Source organism: Thalia democratica, chromosome 7 (genome assembly GCF_965202585.1).
Source record: "Thalia democratica chromosome 7, ktThaDemo2.hap1.1, whole genome shotgun sequence".
Classification (NCBI taxonomy): Eukaryota; Metazoa; Chordata; class Thaliacea; order Salpida; family Salpidae; genus Thalia; species Thalia democratica.
In genome coordinates, this window is record NC_139171.1 from 19,228,014 (window position 1) to 19,253,664 (window position 25,651).

The following is a 25,651-nucleotide window of genomic DNA, read 5'->3' on the forward strand; positions in this document are numbered from 1 at the left end:
AATAAAAACTCAATAAATATTACGTGATAAAATAACAATTCTTAAACATCCCCTGCTACAGATACCAGCTTACAATACGACTTATTGTCATGAATATTCCTATACGCGTGTGTTAAGTCAACCGTGAATAAAAGTAGTAATTATTTCCACCGCTGAAATATACGTGGCGCTACAGAGCCAAGTGTTTTGTTGCTACTGGTTACTTAACTGTATATAATAAACAAACCAGTTAGGTTATAAACAAACTACTGAAGATATGTTTACATGGTTTCTAACAACACTTTAGATGAACAAAGAGAAAAACTCTCTAAAGTTGGTTTTTAATGTGATTCTATATCTTGATTACTGTTTTAAATATATAAAACTAACAAAAAATTTAGAAAAAAATGATCGCAGATCGATTTAGATTATCCACGAAATTTAGCTATTCATATTTTAAATAACAATGATAAATACTTTTAATTTTTTTTTTTCAAAAGACACGTCACTACACGATTAATTGCTAGACGTCTGGCACAGAAAAGAGCTTTGCTATTAATCCCTAGTATTAAACAACTTTTTTAATTCTTAATATTTTGACCCAGTTACACAGTGTGCTAAAAATAATACAAAGCGGGAAAAGAAAGCTTGCATAAAACTGTGTAAATTAATAGATTGAAATTAAGAAATGTGAATATAATTTTTTTATTAAAATGTTAACAAGTTTGCATAAGTTATTAAGACACATTACAACTTAAAAAGAATTTAACAACATCCTTTGAAGAAACAAGTTTTGAAAAAAGTTTTGAAAACGAATTTTTTCAAAACTCATTGAAACAAATTACAGGATGATAATAAATTAAAACGACTTTTAGGTATTAATAAAAATAAAAAAGTCTTAGGTTAAAATATAAAAAAATATTCCAGTCATTCGAGCTAATAAATAAGAAAAATAAATAAGATACGATACTGATAATTTAATATGTTAAATGATGTGTTTCAAAATATTTACACTGATACAAAACTTATTTTTTGTCATTTTTTACAAAAGTTTAAAATCACTGGACTTTTTAACCTAAGCAATGAACACTTACTATAAAACTTAAAAATTATTCTTTAATTAAAAACATGTTAAGTATTTTTAACTTTTTATGTTAGAATAATAATAATTTAACTTCTAATTTTAAATTTTTGCTTATTTTAAATTTATATACAATTATTCTCGTAAAAAATAAAATATATAGTACATTTCAATAACATTGTAAATATAGAACGAAAGAGTTTATACTTCAGAAAACAACAAACTATTTTTTCTACAAAAAGTTGAAAGGTAGAAACATATAATATAAAACTTGAAACCCCTATTTAGTTTTATATATAGCGCGCAAATTATTTTAAAAAATTGCACTTGTTTCCCATTTAAGTATTGTCTATTAAAACTTATTAACTTACCTCAACTATTTATAAAAGTTACATAACAGCAAACGCATGCAACATAACCGGTCGTAAATATGCAGTTTATTGGTGTTGGGACAATAAAAAAGTGGTAAACAATAGCTGATTTTTCATTATGTTTTTATTGCATTTATTGTTAAAAATTATATGGCCTATGAAATACTTTTTAAATAAGAAGCTTGTAAAAAGATAAACACTTGTTAAACAAATAGGTAGTTTCAATTAAATCTATAACAGTCACGTTTCAAAGTTTTTTATACAATTTAGTTACTTTTAATTAATTAAAAGTCATACAGAAGTAGTGTTATTAAGAAATGGTTTGTTATCATGTAATGTTCTAACACCAATTAACTAGAAATTACTTATAAATTTAACTGTTTAAAATATAAATAGTAGCTTTTTTTTATTATACATAACACTAAGAAACTTTATTTTTGTAAAAATAAGAAAATAAACTAACTAATTAACTTACGCATTATCTTTAATCAAGCAATTTTGACAACCTTCTAAAATACACTTTGGACAAACAGATAAACTTAAACTAAACTAAACACCAACTAATTTACTAGTTTAACAACAAATAACCAACAAATGTAATTAACAGTTTTAAATTTACACGTAAATACAGTAACGTGACAATCAACATGTTAGACTTTGAAATTAAACAGAAGTATAAAACTTAACTTTATCTTACAGTTGATATAAGGATAACAAAATATACTTTTATCCAATACAACTTTTCAAGGTTTCTTTAGGGTCTTAATTTAACTGGAAATAATTATTATTCAGTGTAAAAGACGGTATACTATGATACTTTTTTTTTTAATTCGTTTAACAGTAAAAATTGGATTTATATTTAGAAATACTATGATTTAAATTTAAGTCCTTATTTAATCTTTAAAAAAGGCAGGTAATATTTATGTAAGTATAAAATATAAAATTTGTAGTTGTTTTATTCAACTTATATAATATTTAGTAAGTTTTATAATTACATGTAGATGATAATAAAAAAATATCTATTAATATATATATATTTTACACATAGAAAAATAAAAATTATGAGTATAAAACATTACCAGATGTTATTGTTTATTCAGTTATAAGTACGAGTAGATTAAATTGACAATAAGCAAATATTTATTTAATTAACTGCACCTATTTTATTGTGTTATTTTAATTTACTGTACGTGTATTGACCGTACAAATTTTTGAATTAAATTTTTTTAAGCGAAAATTGTTGTAAAATTAAACGTAGAACTTATTCAATTTCTCATTTAAATACTTAAACATTTTAATAATTTTATGTAAAAAACTACTAATTAAGCTAAATCTTTCATAAATCAAAGGTAGATTAAAACAAAATAGTTTTCAATTAAAATAGATAGAAAATTATATTAAAAAAAGTTTTATTAATTTTACTTAAATAGTGAATGAAACTTCATAAAACAAACAAAAAAAATAATTTAAAATTTCTTAAAATAAACTACGTTCACTATAAAAACATGTTTCATAAAAATAATTTTTTGCATTAATTTTTTTAACTTGGTTCAATGCGGCAATTCTAAGTGGTACTTATAATGCACTATAAGAGCATAATTCTACTAAGTACCAAAACAATATTAAATATTTTATGCACAAATCGAATTATCAAACATTTTTTTAGCTTATTAAATCAAGTTTAAATTAAAAATGACTTAGTTTCAAAGTTTTTACAAGTAACTAAAAAAGAAAACTTTATAAATTTTGATTTTTATGTTTATAGTAAAATATTTTCTATTAATTTAAATGGTATATATTAATTTTGTACTTAAACTAAAATATCTATATAAAACCTACAAAATAAAACGTTTTGCAAATTATTTTGTAAACTAAAAATAAAAACAACAATAAATAAATGTTTTTTTATAATATACATTTACAACAATACTCAGATAAGTAGTACTTATAGAAGGCTTGTGCAATAAAAACACACATTTTTACTGGTACAGGTTTAAACTTGTCTTTTTAATTACAATACAAGTAAATAATGGTGTTTATTTGGAATTTTATTATGTCTATCACTTGTTTCTGTTATGTTTGTTTTAAGAATTTTATTAGAACTTTAATTTAAAAAAGTTGGTAGAAAATTCCAAAAAAGAATGCAATAATCTATTAATTTCATTAGTTTTTTTGTCTTTAATCAGTTTGAAAGAAAATAAAATATTTTTAGTTTTGATTTGTTATAAATGGTCAAAATAATTAAACAAAAACTGAAACTATATTTTAAGTGTAATAAATGCAAGCTTATCCAAAATAACTTTGTTCCAGATTATCTAGTATATGTAGTTGGTCATTCTCATTACTGACAAAAAAAAAAGTTAATGCTAATAATAAAAAGTTAATTAATTACGATTTACTTAAATCTAAAAACAAAATAGATTATTAGCTTCTTATAAGTTTTTATTATTTTATCCAACTAAATAACTTTCTCTACTACTTATTTGATAACTTAGTAGCTAAACCGTAGCCGTGATTATTTATAGATAATGATGTTACGCACTTGTTGTATTTGGCTTGTGTTAATATTTTTGTCTCTATTAATATTCTATATAAAAAATTATAATTAAGCTTTACGTTTAAAAACAATAACTGCAAAAAATATATTCAAGTTTTTATAACCACACCGACTTCGTATTATTCTGACGGCAGTTTAAGATTAATTTCATATAATTAGGTTAAATTTCGAATGTTTATAGTTTACTCAAGTTTTTTTTTTTGTAAAACTTTACTTAGCTTAAATTTTAAAATTATAATATTAAATCACTAACATTATCTACATTTCCAAACTACTTACACAAAACAAATATAAATTTAAATCATTAGAATATATTTACACACCAAACAACTCACCGTTTGACGGTTTGCTTTTCTCAAACTTTTCCTCAACAGCCTGCGTCGTGTTCACAACTTCAGTCGTCTCGTTCAACACCCCTGTTACGTCATAGTTATCTTCTTTTGTCTCATTGTTGACGATCTCGTTCACAATGTCTTGTACGAGTTCATCCAGGTTTGTTTCTTCATTTTGGCAGGTCATTTTACCATTGTCCGGTTCTTGGCAGGTCACTTTTTGGTCGACCAGCAGGTTCTGGTTGATGTCTTTCGTGATGTTGAGTTGCGAGTCAGGGGATTTTTTGTCTTCAGTATTTTCACCGTTCATTTCAACGCTGGTGCTGGTATAATTTTGAGTGAGGTTCAAAAAATCTTGTTCAGCCTGATTGTCATCAATATTGTGAGTTTGGTTGTTGATATTGTTGTCGTAGGTGACATTTTGGTTGTTTTGATCGTAGGTGACATTTCCAATTCCGGTGTAGTTTGAAGGCAGGACGTGTTTTGTCGTGTCTGTGCAGTTGATTTCGCGCGTCAGGTTGCTGTCTACATTTTGTGTCAGGTTGTGGGTGGCATTGGGATTCACATCACGGGTCAGGTTGTGAGTCATGTTATGGGTCGTATTAGCCATATTTTGGGTCACATTGTTCACATCACGGGTAACATTATGGGTCAGGTTATTAACATCATGGGTGAGATTCTTTACATCGTGGGTTAAATTATTCATATTGTGGGTTACATTGTTCATACTTTGTGTGACATTGTTTAAATTTTGGGTCATACTTTGTGTGACATTGTTTAAATTTTGGGTCATATTATGGGTGACATTGTTTATATTTTGGGTAACATTGTTCAAGTTGTGGGTCATATTTTGGGTGACATTGTTCAAGTTGTGGGTTTGGTTCATGTTTCTTGTGTCACTAAGAATTCTGCTTCTTGTCATGTTGCGCGTCAAATTTCCTGCAAAAAAAAATGTATTGTATTATGATACTGTAATTTGCTTTTAATTAAACTACTTTAATTAGTTGAAAATAAGAAGAACTAATTGCTTTATCACAAACACACACGTTTTTTGAACATGTATTAAGTACAATGACTTCCAAAAATTAATTAAAATATTTTAATTTTAGAATTATCTTTGGCAAACACAATATTTTAGTTAATTAAAAACAATTAAGCGTTTATAAGTTTTTAGAAAAAACTTTTACTGAAATTATTTGTAAGATAATTATAAAGTTGTAAAATGTACAACTAAAGGCATATTTTAATATTTTTTCTAAGCTGTAAACTACAGAAACACCCACATAAATTCTAGTAAACTATTCAGTTGGAGTTGTTTACTTATTTCTTATTAGTTTCTAACAAAGCCAGTTATTGTCAGTTAAAAACATCATAAATAATTAATTAACTCAACTACCGCCGTTGGTCAATGCCGAAAAGCTTTAAATATTTAAATTAAAAATATAACTTAGTTTGTTTGCAAAATAAAAATTAGCTGCATACTGGATTTAAACAATTTCTACCGAGTAGAACTTTTAACGCTCAGTTTAATGTTAGACTTAAGTTTACAATACACATTTCTTTTTGAACATTTGTTTTGTTACTTTAAGGCGTTATAATTGTTACAAATTGTAGGGTTAAAGCATTGATTTACTTAGTATAAACAAAATAAATATTTTAATTTTAAATTACTGAATATTTGTGAAACTACTAGATCTGCTTACTAAAGTTTTAACATTAAATTTAAAACTTAAACGTATTTAAAATACCTCTTTGTACAATAGAGTATACATTTTGTTCACCCTATTTTTATTTTTTTTTAAATTATTAATAAAATTTTCATTTAAACTTTTAAAAGATCAAGTTTGTTTTAATGGTAGCAAAAAAGTCAAAACTATGTAAATATTAAGTGAAATAAAACTAAAATATCTCCAAGATTTTAACTTAATTGAATTGTAGAAGTCAGTTATTAAATATTATAACAACATAGATAGCAATTAATAGGTAGCATTGAATCACAATCACTAACGAAGAATATTAAAACAAACCTTGGTTAACGTCATAAGTTCCATTTACGTCATAAGTATTATTCACATCAAAGGTTCCGTCTTGAAGGACATCAAAGGTTTGCTGATGAGTCTGTTATGAATTAGGGCTAATATCAAGGAGTTGTATATATATACATATATAAATTTATTAAAAATATACGATTATAAAAATACTAGTACATATGGTTCATAAAGCTAATTGCATATTGATAATTAACATAAGGTCATAAACATTCACTGGATATAAATCTATTTTTACTGGATGAGAAATAGATACAAATACAAAACAGTTATTTCTTTTATTGACAAAATTTTGAGCTTCCAAACACATTAAGATTTAATTGTTTAGTTTATTTTAAGCATTTTATTAACACAGTTACAATTATTTTACGAACAAGTCAAACAAAAAAATATTAGGTCAGTGTACATAGCTAAGAGCTATGCATTATATGTAAGTTTAACCATACATTGATATATTTTATTTCCATTCAATACAAATTCAATGTATGGTAAATTGTTAAAGACTGTTATCAAAACTTTTGTGTAATATATTTATAGATATCTCTTTACGTACAGCTGTAGTTAGCTTACCAAACAGTCTACTTATAAACCATTCAGAAAGTCTTAAACGCCAAATTTGTCTCAAAATTCATGATTAAAAACACATAAAAAATAGAAAAACTGTATGGTAGTAAAATTTAATCAGTTTCACTTAATATACTGACCTGTTCAACTGGTGACAACACGAGTTCGTCTTCAGTTGAAATGTCCTGCAGTATCAGCGAGTCTCTCGACTCTCCGAATTTCGAATCGGCGTCGAAAACCTTCTCAAACTGTTCCTCTTCTGTGGGTATTAGCATTTTAAATTTAAAATATTTCCCAAGTTGTGCTTATAGGATAAAATAGTATATTCCAAAGAAAAAAAAATAGTTTGTATTAAATGATGAATTACAGTAGGGGACTGCAAAAAAAATTAAAAAGAAACAAGTAATTATCATAAATATTTTTTTTTCTGAAAATATTGTTGAATGATAAAAGGTACAGAAAAGTTAGATATCTTATAAAATCAAATTAATAATCTAAACTTAAGTTAAATAATTCCATACATCTCTTATATGATAATGATAAAAACAAAACAGTAACCTCAGATTTTGAAATAGCAACACTTTTTAACATAAATTTTCAAAAAGTTTTTAAAAAAGACGAGAGTTACCAGTCTTTTAAGCTACCCCAAAAGAATTGTAGTAAGATGCAAAATTTTTTCATAACCTATGAAGACATTATAAGTTCAATTAACCACTTAAAAGATAAAATCATAAGAACGCCAGAAAACATTCCACCCTATTATATCAAGCATGTTATCCAATCAATAATATTTCCACTTTCATTAATATTTAATTGCTCTCTAGAACTATCTGATGTTCCTAAACAATGGAAAACATCTTTTATTATTCCTGTGCACAAGAAAGGTAATATACACAATGCATTAAATTACAGACCAATATCTCTAACAAGTGGCTTTTCAAGAATTTATGAACATATTGTATCTGTAAAAATTCTCAATCACCTCTTTGATAACAAATTATTAACTAACAAACAGTTTGGTTTTGTTCCAAACCGCTCATCAACCATTCAACTGTTAACATGCTTACATTCTTGGTTAGTTCCTTATCTCAAAAATGAATTTACTAAAGTAGTTTATACGGATATTCAAAAAGCCTTTGATTCAGTATCACACAAAAGATTATTAAAAATTTTAAATCAGTATGGGCTACATGAAAGCTTAATTGATTGGTTTGATAACTTTTTAAATAATAGATCACAAAGAGTACTCATCAATAATACGCTTTCTGACTCTTTAACAATCTACAGTGGAGTACCACAAGGTGGTGTAGATGGTCCCCTTCTCTTTTTAATTTATATTAATGATATTTGTTCAAACATTGATATTAAAAGTGAGTTAAGCTTATTTGCAGATGATGCCAAAATCTTTAGTCAGTTAAATACTTCATTACAACTATCTTTAGATAATATTTACATATGGTTAAAAACAAGAAAACTAAACTTAAATCCTAGCAAATGTAAAATTCTAACCATTAACAAAAAAGAATTTTCTCCAACTGACCTCTTAATCAATAACATCAAGTTACCAGAAATTAAAGTTTTTAAAGATTTAGGAATTCATATTTCCAAAGATTTGAAATGGAATGAACATATCAACTATTTATATAAGATTGCAAAAACTACATGTTATCAAATATTGAAAACTTTTAAAACTAATTCTGCTTCAATTCTGACAAAACTATTTAAAACATACGTTCGCCCTAAACTTGAGTTTAGTACCCAAATTTGGTCACCCCATTTAAAAAAGGATATTAACAAAATTGAGTCTGTGCAAAGGAGTTTTACCCGTCATATTTGTAATCGTTGCAACATATCTTACACGTCATATAATGATAGAATGATTAAATTTGGATTGAAATCACTGGAATATAGAAGATGGGAATTTGATTTATTAATTCTTTACAAAATTATCAATGGCAAATATAAAAGTTTTTTTGACCAGTTTTTTAACTTTTCCCAAAATAAATATCAACTAAGAGGAAATAATTTAAAAATAAAATGTAAACATGATTTTCAAAACAGTCAGTGGCAAGGCGCATTTTTTCACAGAGCAAAAGCTATGTGGAACAGACTACCTCAGGATATAGTATCTTGTGAGAGGGTAGAACAATTTCGTTTAAAGCTAAAAAGATTTGACTTAAATACGATAAACACCAGTAAAATTCACTAATTTTCCACTGTAACAAAAGGAAAAATATTCGTTTCCCTACGCCTCCCCCCTACAAACTATTAGTTTACTTATATATTTTGTAGTTATGAATATTGTTTTATAAGCCATGATTTTAGACAAACTTCTTTACTGTGTGTACTAAGTAATATATAAATTTGAATTTCTTGAACTGAATTTTCAATTTAGTTCATTTGTTTATCATATTGTGTTTAACTTTGTGTTTCCATTTAAATTATGTTTGTATATATATGTATAATTTATCTTAAAGTTTTGAATATAAGTTTATTTTCTTTTTCTCTTTTTGTGTGTCCTGTTTAAGTGGCTCAGGTTTTGATGCCTGAGTCCAACATTGCACAATAAACAATATAATAATAATAATAACATACTTATAGTTGTTCAATTTTAATGTAAAAAACAAAAATATATATAAAAACTAGTATTTGAAAATCAAAAATATTCTTAAAACCATTGGCAAACATATTTTAAATTTATTACAGAATTTTTTTTTTACTTTAAATTTAACTTTTTATTCCTTATATGAATGATGAACATATCTTTTTTATAAAATTTCAAAGAATTTTAAAAAAAATCAACAAGTTCAAAAACAACAGGTTTGCACAAAACTATCGTGTCATTATCATAATAATATTTTTTTCAAATTAAAGCTATTACCTCGAACCACTGATGGAGGCGACTTGAGAGTGAGTGCTGCTGATGTCCTCTGAAAAGTCGTCTGCTCAGAAGCCTTCAAGTATTTGGATGCCACCTTGAAGTCCTGACCGCCACTGGACTCCATGGCGAACGGTGACCCCGACAACGGTTTGTGGTCCAACGGGGTCTGAGGGCAGGAAGAGAGGTTGCCTGGTAATGACGTTTTGGTTATTAAGCAAAAAAATAGAGACTTGTAATCTAATTGTCTTGAAAAAATTTTGTTTTTTATGAATGAAGTATTCTGATTGTTAATTTATTTCATCTTAAATAATTGTTGATTGATTTTTTATCTACAAAATTAAAACCTTGTAGTCTGGCAAATCAAAAGTATACCTCTTATGACATTGTTTTAAACTAGTGCAAAAAAAAAACAGTTATTTCAAAAAATGTTTACAAAAACTGATTTGTTTGTTCTTGAAATATCAATAAAATTTATTATTTAATACTAATATAAGACTTATTAATATAAACAATGCTTAGTTTTCATCAAAATTATTCTGAAACATTTACATTTCTACTTATTTTTAAGTTGTAAGCTATTTAATAAAGCTTAGACATTTATTGAAATATTTTTGAAAACAATCCTAACTATCTGCAAAATTTAAATGTTAAGTTTAATTCAAGCCAAATTATACTTTTTATAAGTTTTTACTTTTTGCCAGATTAATTAAAACAAACCATGCAACTCGTTCACTTTTATCAGAGGAGAATCCACTTTCAAACTAGGGGATTTTTGGTCTCCTTTTTGCAGTGCGATTGGGCTCAATCCTGGACAAAAAAATACTTAAAAATAAGTTTAAAAACGAATAATAAAATTAACATTTAATTTTTTAGTCCTGGTGAAATAGTAAAAACATACTTTTAAGAAAAGTCTTATTTGTTGTTAAATATTTATCATAACAACATCTTTGTCTTTCAAAATGTTTGAATACTTAAAAACATTTTTCTAGTTAAATAAATTTAAGTTGCATAATAAAGTATTGAAAGAACAAATATGTTATTTCTCCTCTAGTAGCTGAGATCTCTTTATTTGTATCTAAAAATCAAAACATATGACCATCATTTTTGATGTAAAATAAAATTTCCAACAACATCTTGGATTGCTTTAAATTTAGTATTCATAAATTTAAATGTATTAAATTGGCCTAAAAGGATAATGGAATTTTATGTGTTGTCCTAAACAAGTATTATTATACATATTATAAAAACTGATAGAATAAAAATATGATGTGATTTAAAATAAGATTACTGAAAAAGCTAGATCGCACCTTTTTTTTTAACTGTGCATTTATAAAAGATCAAAACTTTATAATGTTATCTTATTGAGTTAGGAAAAAAATATTGTAACTAATAGTCGACAAAATAACTAAAAGTAGAAATAACTTTTAGTTATCAAAACAGAAAATTTCAAGAAAAGCAAAATCAAAAAATACATTTGTTTAGTGTACATTAAAAACTGAGTAACATTTACAAACTGAAAAAAATAAATTCAAATATAAATAAATACAGCAGTTTACTTTTGAATTTAAAACAAAATATGACTGCTGTGCATAACATCAGTTCAATTTAGATTTATTTTTTGTGAGGCTAGTTTTAAAAAAGAAAAAATTTAAAAACATTGTATACAAAAAAAACTCAACACCTTTATACGATTTTTTAACAACTTAAACTACAAAAAAAAGCAGAACATATACATTAAAATCTTTTTAAGGTACTGAAACTAAAAAACTGCTAACATTTAAAAAACACTTACATATAAAAAAAAACAATGGTTAACAAATTAATGGTGTTTCGTTACTGACCTGTGCTAAACTTCGGAGTCCTCGACAATTTGTTTTGCTTGATAAAAGGTGTTGAGACTGTTAAAAATTTTAATGAATTAGCAGGTATCCGCAAATGTTATTGTATATATTAGTTCTTATGAAGTTATATATGTTTTGTTTAAACTTGATTTAATTTACTCAATATTTCATAGATTAAAAAATTTTGCTTGGTGAAAGGTGTAGAGACTGTTGATAATGAATTCGAGTAAGCTGGTATGAACAAATTAAGTATTTCAATGTGATAGTTCTTATAGTAATTATGTGATGTTTTGTTTAGAAGATAAAAACTGTTTAAAGTTTAAACAGTTTTTATTTTATAACATATACTTATTATTTGTATATTTATTGTCATAAAACTAATTTATAACATAAATATAAAATAACTGATTGCTTTCAGTTGAATAACATTAGTTTTTAGTCAATAAAATCTTTACTTCCTTAAGGTAGTATTTACTGAATTTAAATTCAAATTGGACTTTTTTCATACAAGTTATATTTTTTTATTTCTTTTCAAATATACACATCAAGTTCTGATTTACAAGCAAAATGTGCAGCTAAATTCAAACTTTTTTAACTATAAAAAACTACATGGTGCATCTAATTTTGAACAATTTTAATCGTGAGGAAATTAGTAGTATCTTAATGACTTACTGGCATACATGGAACTTTTGCTTGCTTGTTTCACATTCTGCTGTGGGGAAAGCAGCTCACCTACAGTGGAAGTGTCAAGAGCCTGCAAAAATAATTTTTATTTACAAATTACATTATTTGTCCAAATCTAAAAGTAATATTTTTTAAATGCTTGTCAATCCTTTTAGTAGGGCAGAAATTTTTTTATTCAAAAGTTCACCTGTTTAGCATGTTAAAAGTGTTCATCCGAGAGTCAAAGCTTTCAAAATACTTTTACTAACTATTTAGTTTGTTTTATTAAATAATGATAAACAAAGTTATTTAGCAGGCTTAGTGGTTAGTATATAAATAATGTGTAGCTAAATCTCTTACTGGGTAAGCTGTTTTTGCTGGTTACTGTTTTTTATAAAAGCGTACAATACACCCTATTAAATGTTTTTCAAACTTAAAATATCTAAAATAAATTACCCAAATACTTGAACTTTTTATACCTTATATGGCTTTAAACAAACAAGTCTCTTTACATAATTAATTACATTTAACTATAAGAAATAAGTTTAATGTACAGTAGGGTGCATATATTGCCCAGCCCTTGGAATTTCGCATAGTTTAATTTTTTATAGGTGGGAAATCAAACAAAGAGACAGCACAAGAAAAACTAGCTTCCTAGCTTCAAGCCTGTTAAGCTAATTACTTTTAAAAATTTGCCTGATATTGGCATATTTAGAAAAGACAAAAAAAAGAATATTTCACAATAAATCTATTTTCTTCTACTTTTTTGAGATAATTACTTAAACATATAGAAAATTTTCTTTGCCATACTTAAAAGATTTTGTTGTAACAACCTTTTATAAATTAAAAATTACTAAAAAATTAAAGAATAAAAGTAAAACTCAGTTTTTTTAACTTTTTTTGCATAATTTTTTTTTAACTTAACTTTAATCTTGTTACAACAGATTTTTCTAAACATGGTAAGAAACATTTCCTAAACGTTTGAAGTAATTATCTCAAAAAATGTAGGAAAAATAGATTTTTAGTGTAATAGTCTTTTTTTATCTAATTATACTGATACAAAGCGAAATTTTCAAAAGTAATTAGCTTCAACATGCTTAAAGCTAGAAAGATTTTTTTGTGCTGTCTAATTATGTAATTTCCCACCTACAAAATATTAAACTATGCAAAATTCAAAAACGTTTATTTTTGACGCAACAGATGCACCCTAATGTACAGTGCAGGTTCACTAACATTTAAACATTTAAAAGCTTTACAATACCTTTAAAGTGATTTCGGTCACAAGTAAAAAGTATTTATTATTAATACAAATTGTAAACTTTATTTAATAAAAGCAAAACTTTTATAATTCAAGTATAAAGAAAAATTAAAGTTCACATTATGGTAGTCTTTTTTTTTAATGCACCTTTTTATAAATTACAACCAAAGTTTTATTTTTACTCACTCTTTAAGTCTAAAAATGTGTTCTGAGTGAATTTAAACTTTCCTAAAACGTCCTGAATTTTTATATCATTAATGTCTTTTTTGTCACTTTTTTTATTAAAAAAATCAAGTTTTTCAACAAACTGAGAATAAAATAATAAAATATTGCAACTATTACACATTCAAACCTATAAAAAACCTGTCCAGAGGTTTTTAAAACCTTAAAACTATCATAGTATTTTGTAAAATAAAAGCTATCCTGATTCAGCCTGATTTTATAAAAAAAGTTTATATCATCCTTGGTTATTCAGAGTGTGTGGCAACCTTAGTAATTATTTTAAATTTTAACAAATTCATATACGAAATAACTTACACTGTTCTCTGTTGAGTTCAAAGAGCAGTCAAATTCATCGTAGTTAGACCCCAATGTGCTGCCTAGCAAATTTGTTATGTCCTTACGTTGTTTTGCTGCATTTAACAAAAAACAAAACAAAAAAGCAATATTTATTTAATGTTTAAAGATTGAGATTTGAATTAGGGCTAAAACTTAAATTTATATGCTTAAAAGCAAAATATTTTAGTTGCAATTGGTATCTTGTTGTTAACTTCTTGTTTTTTTATTTAACATCTTTGATAAAACTAAAATTGACGTAAAGATTTCCATATTATTAATTGAAAATATTTTAACAGTTTCTATAGTTTTCTAAACTGCAATCATATATTTGCATTTTAAATTTCTTACCTTCCTTTTCATTTGTTGAGTCCATTTTATATTTTTATAAAATGTACAAAGATTCAACTAAAAAAAATATTGGTTTTATAAAACTTTCTATCAAAAATAAAATAGTTTAGTTTCACCATTAAACATTCATAACTAAGTTACACAATAACTAAATAATAAATAACTTTAATACTATCTCTTTAATAGGAAACAAATATATATAGATACAAATCATATATATATACAAAGTTATTTTAACCAGTTTTTTAGTTTTTCCCAAAATAAATATCAACAAAGAGGAAATAATTTGAAAATAAAATGTAAACATGATTTTCAAAACAGTCAGTGGCAAAGGACATTTTTTCACAGAGCAAAAGCTATGTGGAACAGATACCTCAGGATATAGTATCTTGTAAGGGGGTTGAACAATTTTGTTTAAAGCTAAAAAGATTTGATTTAAATACAATAAATACCAGTAAAATTCACTAATTTTCCACTATAAACAAAAGAAAAAATACTCTTTTCCCAACGCCTTCCCCCTACAAACTATTAGTTTACTTATTTATTTTGTAATTATGAATTTTGTTTTATAAGCGATGATTTTAGACAAACTTCTTAATCGTGTGTACCAAGTAATATGTAAGTTTGAATTTTTTGAATTGAATTATTAATTTAGTTTATTTGTATATCATATTGTGTTTAACTTTGTGTTTTCATTTAAATTGTGTTTATATATATATATATAATTTATCTTAAAGTTTTGAATATTAGTTTATTTTCATTTTCATTTTCTCTTTTTGTGTGTCCTGTTTAAGTGGCTCAGGTTTTGATGCCTGAGTCCAACATTGCACAATAAATAATATAATGATAATAATAAATTAAATAAACAATTAAAAATAGACAGTGCACTTGGTTTTTAAACTTAAAAAATGTATAATTTTTTTGAAGAAACCTAATAAAATTTCATTAACATATAAGTAGCCTATAACTTATTTTAAATATATACTACATACTTTTCAAAGCAAAGTTGTAAAGTATGTGTAATTAAACTTTGTTAAGGGCATAGGTGGGTCAGCATTTTTTTTTACTGTAAATAACATTGGCTGTTATATAAAAGTATTAATTACAAACTACAAGCCAGTTTTTATATATAAAAAAAGCTTATTTAACTTTCAGATATAGTATTTTTTGTAAATTTTCAGATACAAAATATGGACCACAAAATTTTTGCTAAAATCACTTAAAATCTATCTTTTCCTTAATTTTTTTAACTAGAGACCTCAAACTTTCAGAAAACGATCCTTTTATAGTTTGAAAGACTTTGAATGTTATGATTTTAGAAATTTAAAAAACTTAAAAATTAAAAAAAAAACAGATATTTTTAAAAAATATTTTTTAAAGTTAAAAAATCTCTGCATTCATTCTTTTTTAAATTTAAAAATAGATAGTCTATGAAAATTATAGTTTTGGCAAAAATTTGAAAACTGGTTAAAAAATGAAGATGAAGATAGATTTTTAATGAAATAGTCTTTTTTTGCGTTTTTGGTTTGTGCTTTCCATAAGACACCTATTGAGGTGATTATTTAAGAAACAATTTATCATAAAAGATTAATGGGATCTAAACAAAGGCAACTTTTAAAACACCCATTAAGTATAAATTGTTAGAGAATCTTAAAGCTCAGTTCCCAAAGCAAGTGTTTACTAAAAACTACACTAACAAACCAACTCTGTGGTTAGTTAAGTACTTAAATGAATCATAAAATAGCAAAAATAATAATTTTTGTATTAGATAACAAAAAAATGATGATTAAAAGTCCATAAAAAAGTTTTGTAAAAATTCAAATCAGCCATGTTGGTCTAAGTCTTTTTAAAGCTAGACTAGGAGGAAACTATTTATGCATTTTATTTTATAACCAACACTTTTTTACTAGTTTTTCTTCAATCGAGAACATAGATGAAAGAAAAAATATGACAGGGGTGCTAAATGTTTTTGACAAATTTTCTCCAGGTTTTCAAAATTTCCTCCAGGTTTTTAAAAGTACTCATTTTTGGGTCTATTTTTAGTTCGAAGTTAAGTTTAAGGTAAAAAACTGTATTAAATAGTATGAAAACATTGAAAAGATACTGCAAAGCTACTTGAAATGTATTTTTTAATAAAAATGTTCTTAATGGTGAAAAAATTTTTTCTTTCATTTGATGGATTTTATAATTCAAATAGAAATTTCACTACCAAACATGTTGAAATTGTTAAAAATTTCAGGTTATTTTGGTTTTTTTTTTAATTTCTCAGGTTTCAGCTTTCTTAGTCAAAATTTTCAAGTTTCAGGGTTTTTTCAGCTTGTTCTAGTGTTTTGCTGTTAACAGTGATACAAATATATTGAATATCCAAAAGCAGTTTAAATATTTGTAGCTCACAACATTTCTAAAGTGACATTTCAACTTTTAACTTGAAATTTTACATTTATCATATCTAATTATTTAAAGTTAATAAAATTATGTCATTTTTGTATATGTGTTAACCACTAGGTTTAATTCTAGCAGTTTTCAATTAAGAGTTTAAGTAAAGGACTTAATGTTAGATTTAAGTCAATTCAAAAAAACAACATTAATACTATACTGTAATGTTAACTTTAATATTGATTTGTAATTAGCAAACTTATAAAAAATTCACTTAGATTATGTGGTTTCAAATGTACTATTATACAAAGTACCAAACTCAGGACTTTTCTTGGATTGTTTTGCTTAAATTATCAAACTTAATTTTTTTTTTGATTTCAAGTTGGCCAACCTGGTTTTTAAGGTTAGGTTTTTTTCATCATGGATTTTCTACCAAGAAGTAGAATTTGTTCGAAAAGTATATATTTCAGTGAAAAGTGTTAAATGAAGTCAAAAATTTTCAGTTCCATCTGCTTTTTGGTTGGTAAGTTTTGCAATAGTTGAAAAGCTTAAATTTGGCGCATTTGGAAAAAATCATAACAATCAGTCTAAAATGCGTTTTATACTTTATGGTTTAAAGTTGTTGAACTAACTAAACTGTTCGTCAAAAATATTTTTAATGTTTGGTTTTTTAATCTAATATTACAAGCAATAACAACTTAATTTTAATTTTCTACAATTATATAAGTATTTTAATTAAGAATTAATTACTTAAAGTATCATTAATAAGAGTCTTTGTAGTTTTATAAACAAAAATGTTTTTTTTAAAGACACTCCTCTATATACAACAAAAATTGCTATAACAAAAACATTTAAATTAGTAGAAATGTTATGCCTGAAACTAAGTTAAATAAAAAGCACATTAAATAATACGACAAAAACGACAACAATTTAGTTTCAGGTAAAAAATTTTTACTATTTTAAATGTTTTTGTTTTAGCAATTTTGTCTTATAAATTACTTCAAATTAGCTTAATACAACTCAATTCTATTTTTCAAAATTTTTCTAAACAGACTTTTATAATTAATGATGTAACTTATTTTAGTTAGAGTTTTCAAATTCATTGTATATGACTAAAATTAAACTATAATATTAACAGTTTTACGCAGTATTTTTCTGAAGAAGAGCTAAACGAAATTAATTAATAAACTTTTTTCGGTAATTAGTGAGTTATGTTTAAATTTTTTTTCTACGTAAAGGTTAATAACAAATCAATTTGTACAATAAATAGCAATAAGATAAATATAAACATTTAATTATAATTAAGTATCGTGACTTAAACACTTTTTAGTTAGTTATCGAAAATGTTAAACAAAAAAAATGTTTTGTAAAACTCAAAAAAATCACTTTAAAAAGCTTAAAACATTTTCAAAATTAATATTTCTTTAGAAACAAAAGTTATTAAATAATCACATTAAGGATTATACAACAAAAACACTACCTTATAGTTATTGAACAATTGTTTATATTTATAAGATAACTATATTATTTAATAATTATTATATAAGTGATTATTTAATAAAAATATTAGTTAATTTACTTTTTTACTTCAAGCTGTTTAAAAAATAGTTTTTTCTAGTAGTTAAAAGTAAAACTAAATGAAAATATTTTGCGTTGCCGGTTTATAAGTATTACAGCAGCTAAAAAATATTATTTAAAATTGAAAGTTTTATTTTTTAAATAAACACTGAACTTAAGCCTTTACAAGCTTTTGAAAAATATTTGACGAATTAAGAATGGAACCCAGAATATCTATAGAATGAAAAACTTACAATGACTTTTGTAAAACTTAAGCACAAAATCGATTATTACGTCACGAATTCTCTAAAAAGCACTATAGCCGACACAAGTGAAAAAAACATAAGCTCGCCAGTTTAATCTTTTTAACTTACACTGAGTATTATTTAAACTTTAAAGTTTTCTTAAAACATCTTAAACCTAAGTTTGTTATATTTATATACATTTTTTTTGCATCTTAACTTATAAAAGTCTAGTAAAATTTAATAAACAACAAATGATTATATATTAAATTGGACAAACTAGGTTTACCTTAAGGTTAAGTGTACAGCACTTTATTTAATTGCGTCAGTTTCAAAAGTAATACAAGAATAAATAGTCTTGACCAATATTTGCTGTCAACGAAAACATTACAGATGCTAGGTTTTTAGTTTGAAATCTTATTAACTTTACAATTGTTAGCGATAGGAGTTTCTAAAACATTTAGTTTTCGTATCCTTAAGCTAAATTTAGCTATAACTTCGATAACTTAATATGATCGTTAAAAAAATTTAGTTTCTGTAAACAGATATTATTGCATTAATTCTAAAAATTAGGAAACAATCAATTTTTGATATGATATTTATTTTATTTTATGAATTTTAGAAAATCTAAAATTAATTTATAGGTTAAAAGTTTTTTTTAATAAAAAATATCTAAAACAATGGTTTAATTTATAATCATTACAATGAGAAGCTTAACTAAATAAATTCTACTGTGTTTGATATAATTCATGGAATTAAGTTAAACATTACTGATACTAATACTAAGTTAATAATATTTTTACCGATACTGACTTAAAGCTTTATTTAAAAATAAAAAATATTCAAAACAAAGTAAATATGAACTTCTGCTAAAAATAAAAAGTAATGCATAGTAAGTATAAAAAATAATTAATTTTAAAAGGAATTTTTGAACAAAGTTAATATGCATTTAAACATTTTATTAATTGTTAATTTTAAGATTTCAAAATTGACAAAAAGGTAGTAAAGGCTAAAAAATGTAACAACTAAAATTTTTAAAAGTTTATATCAAAATAAATAGATTTATGCAAATTGTATATTTTATTCGCGACCGGTTTCGGTGGCAAGAGATTGCGACCTTTTCAAGCAAAATTAAAATATTTATATAAATTTCTATAAGTTTTTATATAAGTTTATATCAAAGAAATTAGACAGATTAGTTTCATTCAAAAAATACTTTTTGTAATGATGACTTTTAACCGATCAAACTTATGTATTAATTTTATTTTCTAGATAATAGTAATAAAGTTTACTTTTTCTGCTATGTATAAATTTACAATCGTTCTCTTATTTTATAGAGGTTTTTAAAAATTTTATGGACAATATTATTTTGCTGAAAAGATTTTAAAATCGGCATTTAGGCTGTTTGGTAGTTTATTATTTTAAATTTGTCAACTGTAACAGTAACTTATTCATATTATTTAAAAACTAACAAAGTCAATAAAAATGTTGCTGATTAAATTTATAACAAATTTTAAAGTAATAAAAATTAAATTTTTTTAAAGTTTGAAACCTTTAAATAAATGTTACAATTAAGAATATACAGACGTTCAAAATTTAGACTCAAAAATATCTAAATTCTTTGTAATTAATAAATGTTTATTTTTAATTACTATCTTACCAAACATTTAAGATAGTATTACTAGTAAAAGAAGAAAAAGTTTCTAATACTTTTAAATAAAGTTAGATTTTTACACCACCATATCTCTCAAATTCACTAGCACCGATAAAAACGATTAATTAGCTTTTAAGTTTTGTAATTTCACTTTTAACTAAAAGCTTTGTTAAACAAAGTTTTTATTTTGTAAGCTAAAGATTAACTTTGACCAATTCAAAACCTAATTCAACTTGAATAAATAAAAATTTAAGAAATTTTATTTGTTTCTTCTTTCGTTTTATAGTATCATAACAACTATATAGGTTTTTACCTTAAATTCGTTATTTGTTTATTTTTTTATTTAAAAAAAAAGCTAAAACGTTTAGGTCAATTAAAAATATTAATAATGTGACAATAAAATTAAATGTTTTTTACGTAAAATAATAATTTTTTATTTTTAGATAGTAAATAATAATATATAATGGATAAATATAAAACTAAAAGAATAATTGTGTACCTGAAACTTAACGTAATTATTAACTATCTGTCATCGACTTATCTAATTTTTATTTAAGGTTAACTGTTTAAAATACATTGTGAATAAATTGAACAAAATTTACTTTAAAATATGATAAATATATTTTATAAAACATTTCAACAAAATATTTTATATAAATATACAATAACTTTTTCATATAAACTCATCTAGTAAAACCTGATATACAACAAAATTTAGTTATTTAAATTGGCTAAATCTTATTATTAAATTTGGATAAACTTAATTTCTTTAAATTTAGCGTACAAAACTTTATTAATAGTTCACACGTAAAAGTTTTAAAATCATATAAACTGACTTACAGTATAATAAAATAAAAAAGTTATTAAAACTAGCTTTCAAATGAGTTTACTTCAAATTGATTTTAAAATTTTGTTTAAATATAACGTTATTATTTTGTAGAATAGTTGCCAAAAAATAGTTCTTATACTTAAACTAAATTTTTTCCTGTTTAACTAAACTCAGTTAAAGTTTACCAAATTTTTAAAGCAATAAATAAATACTGTGTTGCTGTGAGCACATACTACATAATTTTTCAAATTTCAACCTTTTTTTTAAAGTATAACAAAGTTTTACTAACTGTAATTAACTCCTAAGTATAATTTAGTATTTCCAGTTAGTTATTAATCGGAAGTAATAATAACATTTATAAAGAAAATTTAGAGAAAAAAAAAAAAAAACCGAAAGCAGTAAATAATCTAGTTACAGCTAAAAAAGGTAGGAGTAACAGCTTAGGGAATGTAAAATTTATTTAGGATAACATAAGAATAAAATTAAAAAAAAAAATACAGAATCTAAAAATTATGTATACTTTTGTTGAGTAAGTGTAAATCTGTTAAGTTTTTAATAGCAGTTTGTTATTGTTCTTTCTAATGTCATAATATTGATTTTCTTGAACAAAAATAATTTTAACCAATTTTGGTCTTGTTTTTAACATAAAAAAATCAAACTTAGCCTTTTGATTTTAATTTTGAGAGTTTTTATTTTTACCACTACTAAAAAACTTATGTACTTTATTTTGTTAGTTTTTGTTGCTTATAGAGTTTAAAAGTTTATAAATTTAGGTAAAAAGTAGGTTTTCTTACAACTTACAACTAATCATTTTAGAATTTAAAGTTAACTTATAAATTTAAGTAATACTGTTTATGCTTAGATTTATTTTTTGTCCATTATCGTAAATAATTATAGTATCTCTTTTAGAAATTAAAAATGAATGCTTAAGTTTCGACGAAATAATCAAGCAAATATTCTTTACTATTACATTAATTATTAAAGTTGTCTAAGAACTATAGTAAAATTATTTTTACTAGTTGTTTAAGCCTTATATTTACTTCAACAGGAATTAAAACCATAAAAAAAGCTTATTTTAAAATTCTTGAAAATCTTAAAAGTGTATGATATGTATAAAATGTATTATTTATTCAAATTTAAAAGCTTATTAGGATTCATTTAACTAAAATTACTAATTAGTAAAGTAATCTATACTTTTATAAGTTTTACAGTTTTAAGATAAGCTAGTTTTTACAAGAATGAAAAAAAAATTCAACAAGGTCCAACAACAGTAAAAAAATAACAAATTTGAAACTAAGTTTTTGATAAAAAAAATTGTTAGTGAAACTAACTAGCTCAATATTAGCCTGAACCTTTTGAATATGAATATTTTTATAAACCGATAAGTTTTTGTTGTATTAACTAACTTCACATATATGCAAATATATAAATCAAACTATACATAGTTTAAATAGCAGTATTTTAAAGAGCTTATATGAATGAGGATACTTACAATATAACTTTTAAAAAATTTCACACAGTTGTTTTAGTATCAAGCAAAATGAGTAGTGATAATTTCAATCAAAGCCCTAGTGCTAAGCGGGACAACCATGATAATTCCAAAGCACGCAGTACACCGAAAGATGGGAATAAGAAAACAAGAGATCGAAATCAACTAAACCAACATTTTAGTAGTTTAAACCCAAGTAGTCATCAGATGTACCAAAGTCCTCAAGCAAGATACCAAAGTCCTAAACAGAGATATCAAAGTCCTAATCAAAGGTTTCATCGCCCTCAACAAAGGTATCAAAGTCCTCAACCAAAATATCAAAGTCCTCAACAAAGGTATCAAAGTCCTAAACAAAGGTATCAAAGTCCTCACCAAAGGTATCAAAGTCCTCAACCAAGTTATCAAAGCCCTCAACAAAGGTATCAAGGCCCTCAAGAAAAATATCAAAGTCCTCAACAAAGGTATCAAAGTTCTCAACACAGGTATCAAAGTCCTCAACAAAGATATCAAAGTCCTCAACCAAAGTATCAAAGTCCTCAACCAAAATATAAAAGTCAACAACAAAGATATCAAAGTCCTAAACAAAGATATCAAAGTCCTCAACCAATCTATCAAGGCCCTCAACAAAGGTTTCAAAGTCCTCAACAAAGGTGTCAAAGTCCTCAACAAAGATATCAAAGTCCTCAAGCTAGTTATCAAAGTCATAAAAGTTTTCAACCAAGGTGTAAAAGTCCTAAAAAAGTGAACCAAAGTTATCAATCAAGATATCAAAGTCCTCAACAGAGATACAAAAGTCCACAACAAATGTACCAAATCTCAAAAACTCCTTACCCTAGCTTCAATATTAGCCAAAAGAGTTTCAACAATTCAACAAGTTCATCTTATAGCAACAAAGACTATCAACACAACAGTAATGCGAGTGGATATTTCAAAGAGTCTATGTTTGGTGATCCGTGGAAGGATTTGTGTGAGAAGGAAGGTGAAAAAGAAACATAACTGAATAGCAAAACAAATCCCTAACTGTAAATTTTTTGTTATATAAATAGTATTTTCACTTGTCCTTAGTTTCTAAGAAGTATAAGTTTGTCAGCCTGTTAAAATGTTTAGCTAGTCGTAAAATTAATAGTTTTTATTGAAAGTATAAATCTTATAAAAGTTTCTTAAAAAATTTGAAAACTAGTTTTTACAATGTTTTTGTAATTAACTATAAAACAAAACATAGCAGTTATTTGTCTAAGTAAAATAAAAAAACAACTGCCAATAATATTATCATCATGATGTCAAAGTTTATGAGCATTTTTTCTCATAGTTTAATTTAAAAAGCAATAAACTGTTTTCCTTATTTGTGTAATGTTTACTTGGTGCTAAGTATCTTTAATATAAGTAAACAAACTATTAGTTAAAATAAAACAACCAAATTACAAGCTCTTAGTTGGTTAACTACATTTATAAAATTTATAAAGTTCTTTAATTTGGTAGCATAACTATGAATTGTTACTAATAAGTTTAATTGATAAGAAATGCACGGCCTGAGACCCGTATCCAGCAAGCCAAGCTTAAATCTCCAGAACGCACCTAATTTCAGCTAAAACATTTTTTGTAAAAACAAAATATAACTCTCCCAACAAATATTATTTAATGAGCTTTAGATCTATATGATCATTAATACTTATTGAACAACAATTTAAACACAGTGCTACCTAAACTTCAAAATTTACATTCTGCAAAGGCCTGCAAAATCAAAGACCTGTTAAGTTTAAGCATTTCTTTTATTTTTCTATGTTTATGAAGCACACCTGATATAATCTGAAAGGTAAAGTTTTTGTTTGCTTCTTAAAATTATTTTTGTTAATACCTTCTGGGTTGAAAAGCAGAACTTTTGACTTTTGAAGCAGAAATTTTAACGGATCAATACATATTATTGTTAGTTAAACGTAAGGTAAAGAAAATCCCTAGCTTTTATTAAAATCATTCAAAAAATTGTATATTATGAGCTGCATATTACCCTATGAAAATGTTAAGATTAGATTGAAATTAAAATATATTTTTATTGTCAAGCTGTTTTAAACAAACGTTCGATTTTAATTAATATATATAAATAAATTTATAGGAAAAACATTTTATATCGAAATATAGATATTTAATAGGGAAACGCATCTGAGTTGCACAAAGATAAAATTTCACGAAGGTACTAAATTTCAAGAGGAGACTAAATTGCACGAGAAAAAACTGCACGAAAGTACAAAATTGCATCAAGCCAAATTTTCACCAGCGCAAAAAATTGCGCGAGGGAACAAAATAGCACGAAGACGATTTTGCACTAAGGGTAAATTTTGCACCAATTACATTTTTGCACGAGCATAAAAATAAAATAGAAAAAACTGAAAAAAAAACTACAAAAATAAAAAGTTACTGACCGGGGGTAAAGGTTAGGGGTAACAGTGATAGTAAAAAAACAAAAAAAATAACTAATACCAACAATAATAACAATAATTTAAAATAATTGAAATAAATAAATAACAATTTAGAAAAAAAGCAACCGACCGAGGGTAAGGGTTAGAGGTAACAGTGAGAGTAAAAAATAAATAAACAAAATAAAATAAATAACTCACCGACTGAGGGTAAAGGTTAGGGGTAACAGTGATAGAAAAATAAATAAATAAAACAAAATTATTTAAAAATAAAAAGAAATATCCCGTGCAAAATTGTCTCAGTGAAAAATTGTCTGCTCGTGCAAAAGTAACTTCGTGCAACAGTGACTCTCTGGCAAAAGTATCTTTGTGCAATTTTGTAAACTTGTGCTTTTTTGTACGATCGTGCAATTTAGGCAGCTACCCATTTAATAGATAGATAGAATATAGATCGGGTTAGATATGATCGGGTTAGAAATGATCATGTAAAAAGTGATCGGGTTAGAAATGTAGGGGTAAGATATGATCAGGTTAGAAGTGATCGAGTTAGAATTAATTGGTTTAGATTGGGTTAGAAATGATTAGTATAGAAATAATCGGGTTAGAAATGAT

At 24.9% G+C, this 25,651-nt stretch overlaps 1 protein-coding gene across 1 annotated transcript in view; it reads right to left on the reverse strand.

Annotated features, from left to right (window-relative positions):
* LOC145840274 (uncharacterized) overlaps positions 1-14,539 on the reverse strand; it is a 58,830-nt gene extending 44,291 nt beyond the window's left edge. Inside the window, exons 1-9 of the mRNA XM_082947473.1 lie at positions 14,482-14,539; positions 14,113-14,174; positions 12,327-12,408; positions 11,655-11,711; positions 10,531-10,620; positions 9,814-10,002; positions 7,073-7,191; positions 6,348-6,438; positions 4,324-5,259 (exon numbers count right to left, since the gene is read on the reverse strand). Of these exons, the coding sequence (XP_082803599.1) occupies positions 4,324-5,259; positions 6,348-6,438; positions 7,073-7,191; positions 9,814-10,002; positions 10,531-10,620; positions 11,655-11,711; positions 12,327-12,408; positions 14,113-14,174; positions 14,482-14,506 (1,651 nt within the window). The 5' untranslated portion in view covers positions 14,507-14,539. The remainder of the gene's footprint in view (positions 1-4,323; positions 5,260-6,347; positions 6,439-7,072; positions 7,192-9,813; positions 10,003-10,530; positions 10,621-11,654; positions 11,712-12,326; positions 12,409-14,112; positions 14,175-14,481) is intronic.
* Between the last annotated feature and the right edge of the window lie 11,112 nt (positions 14,540-25,651).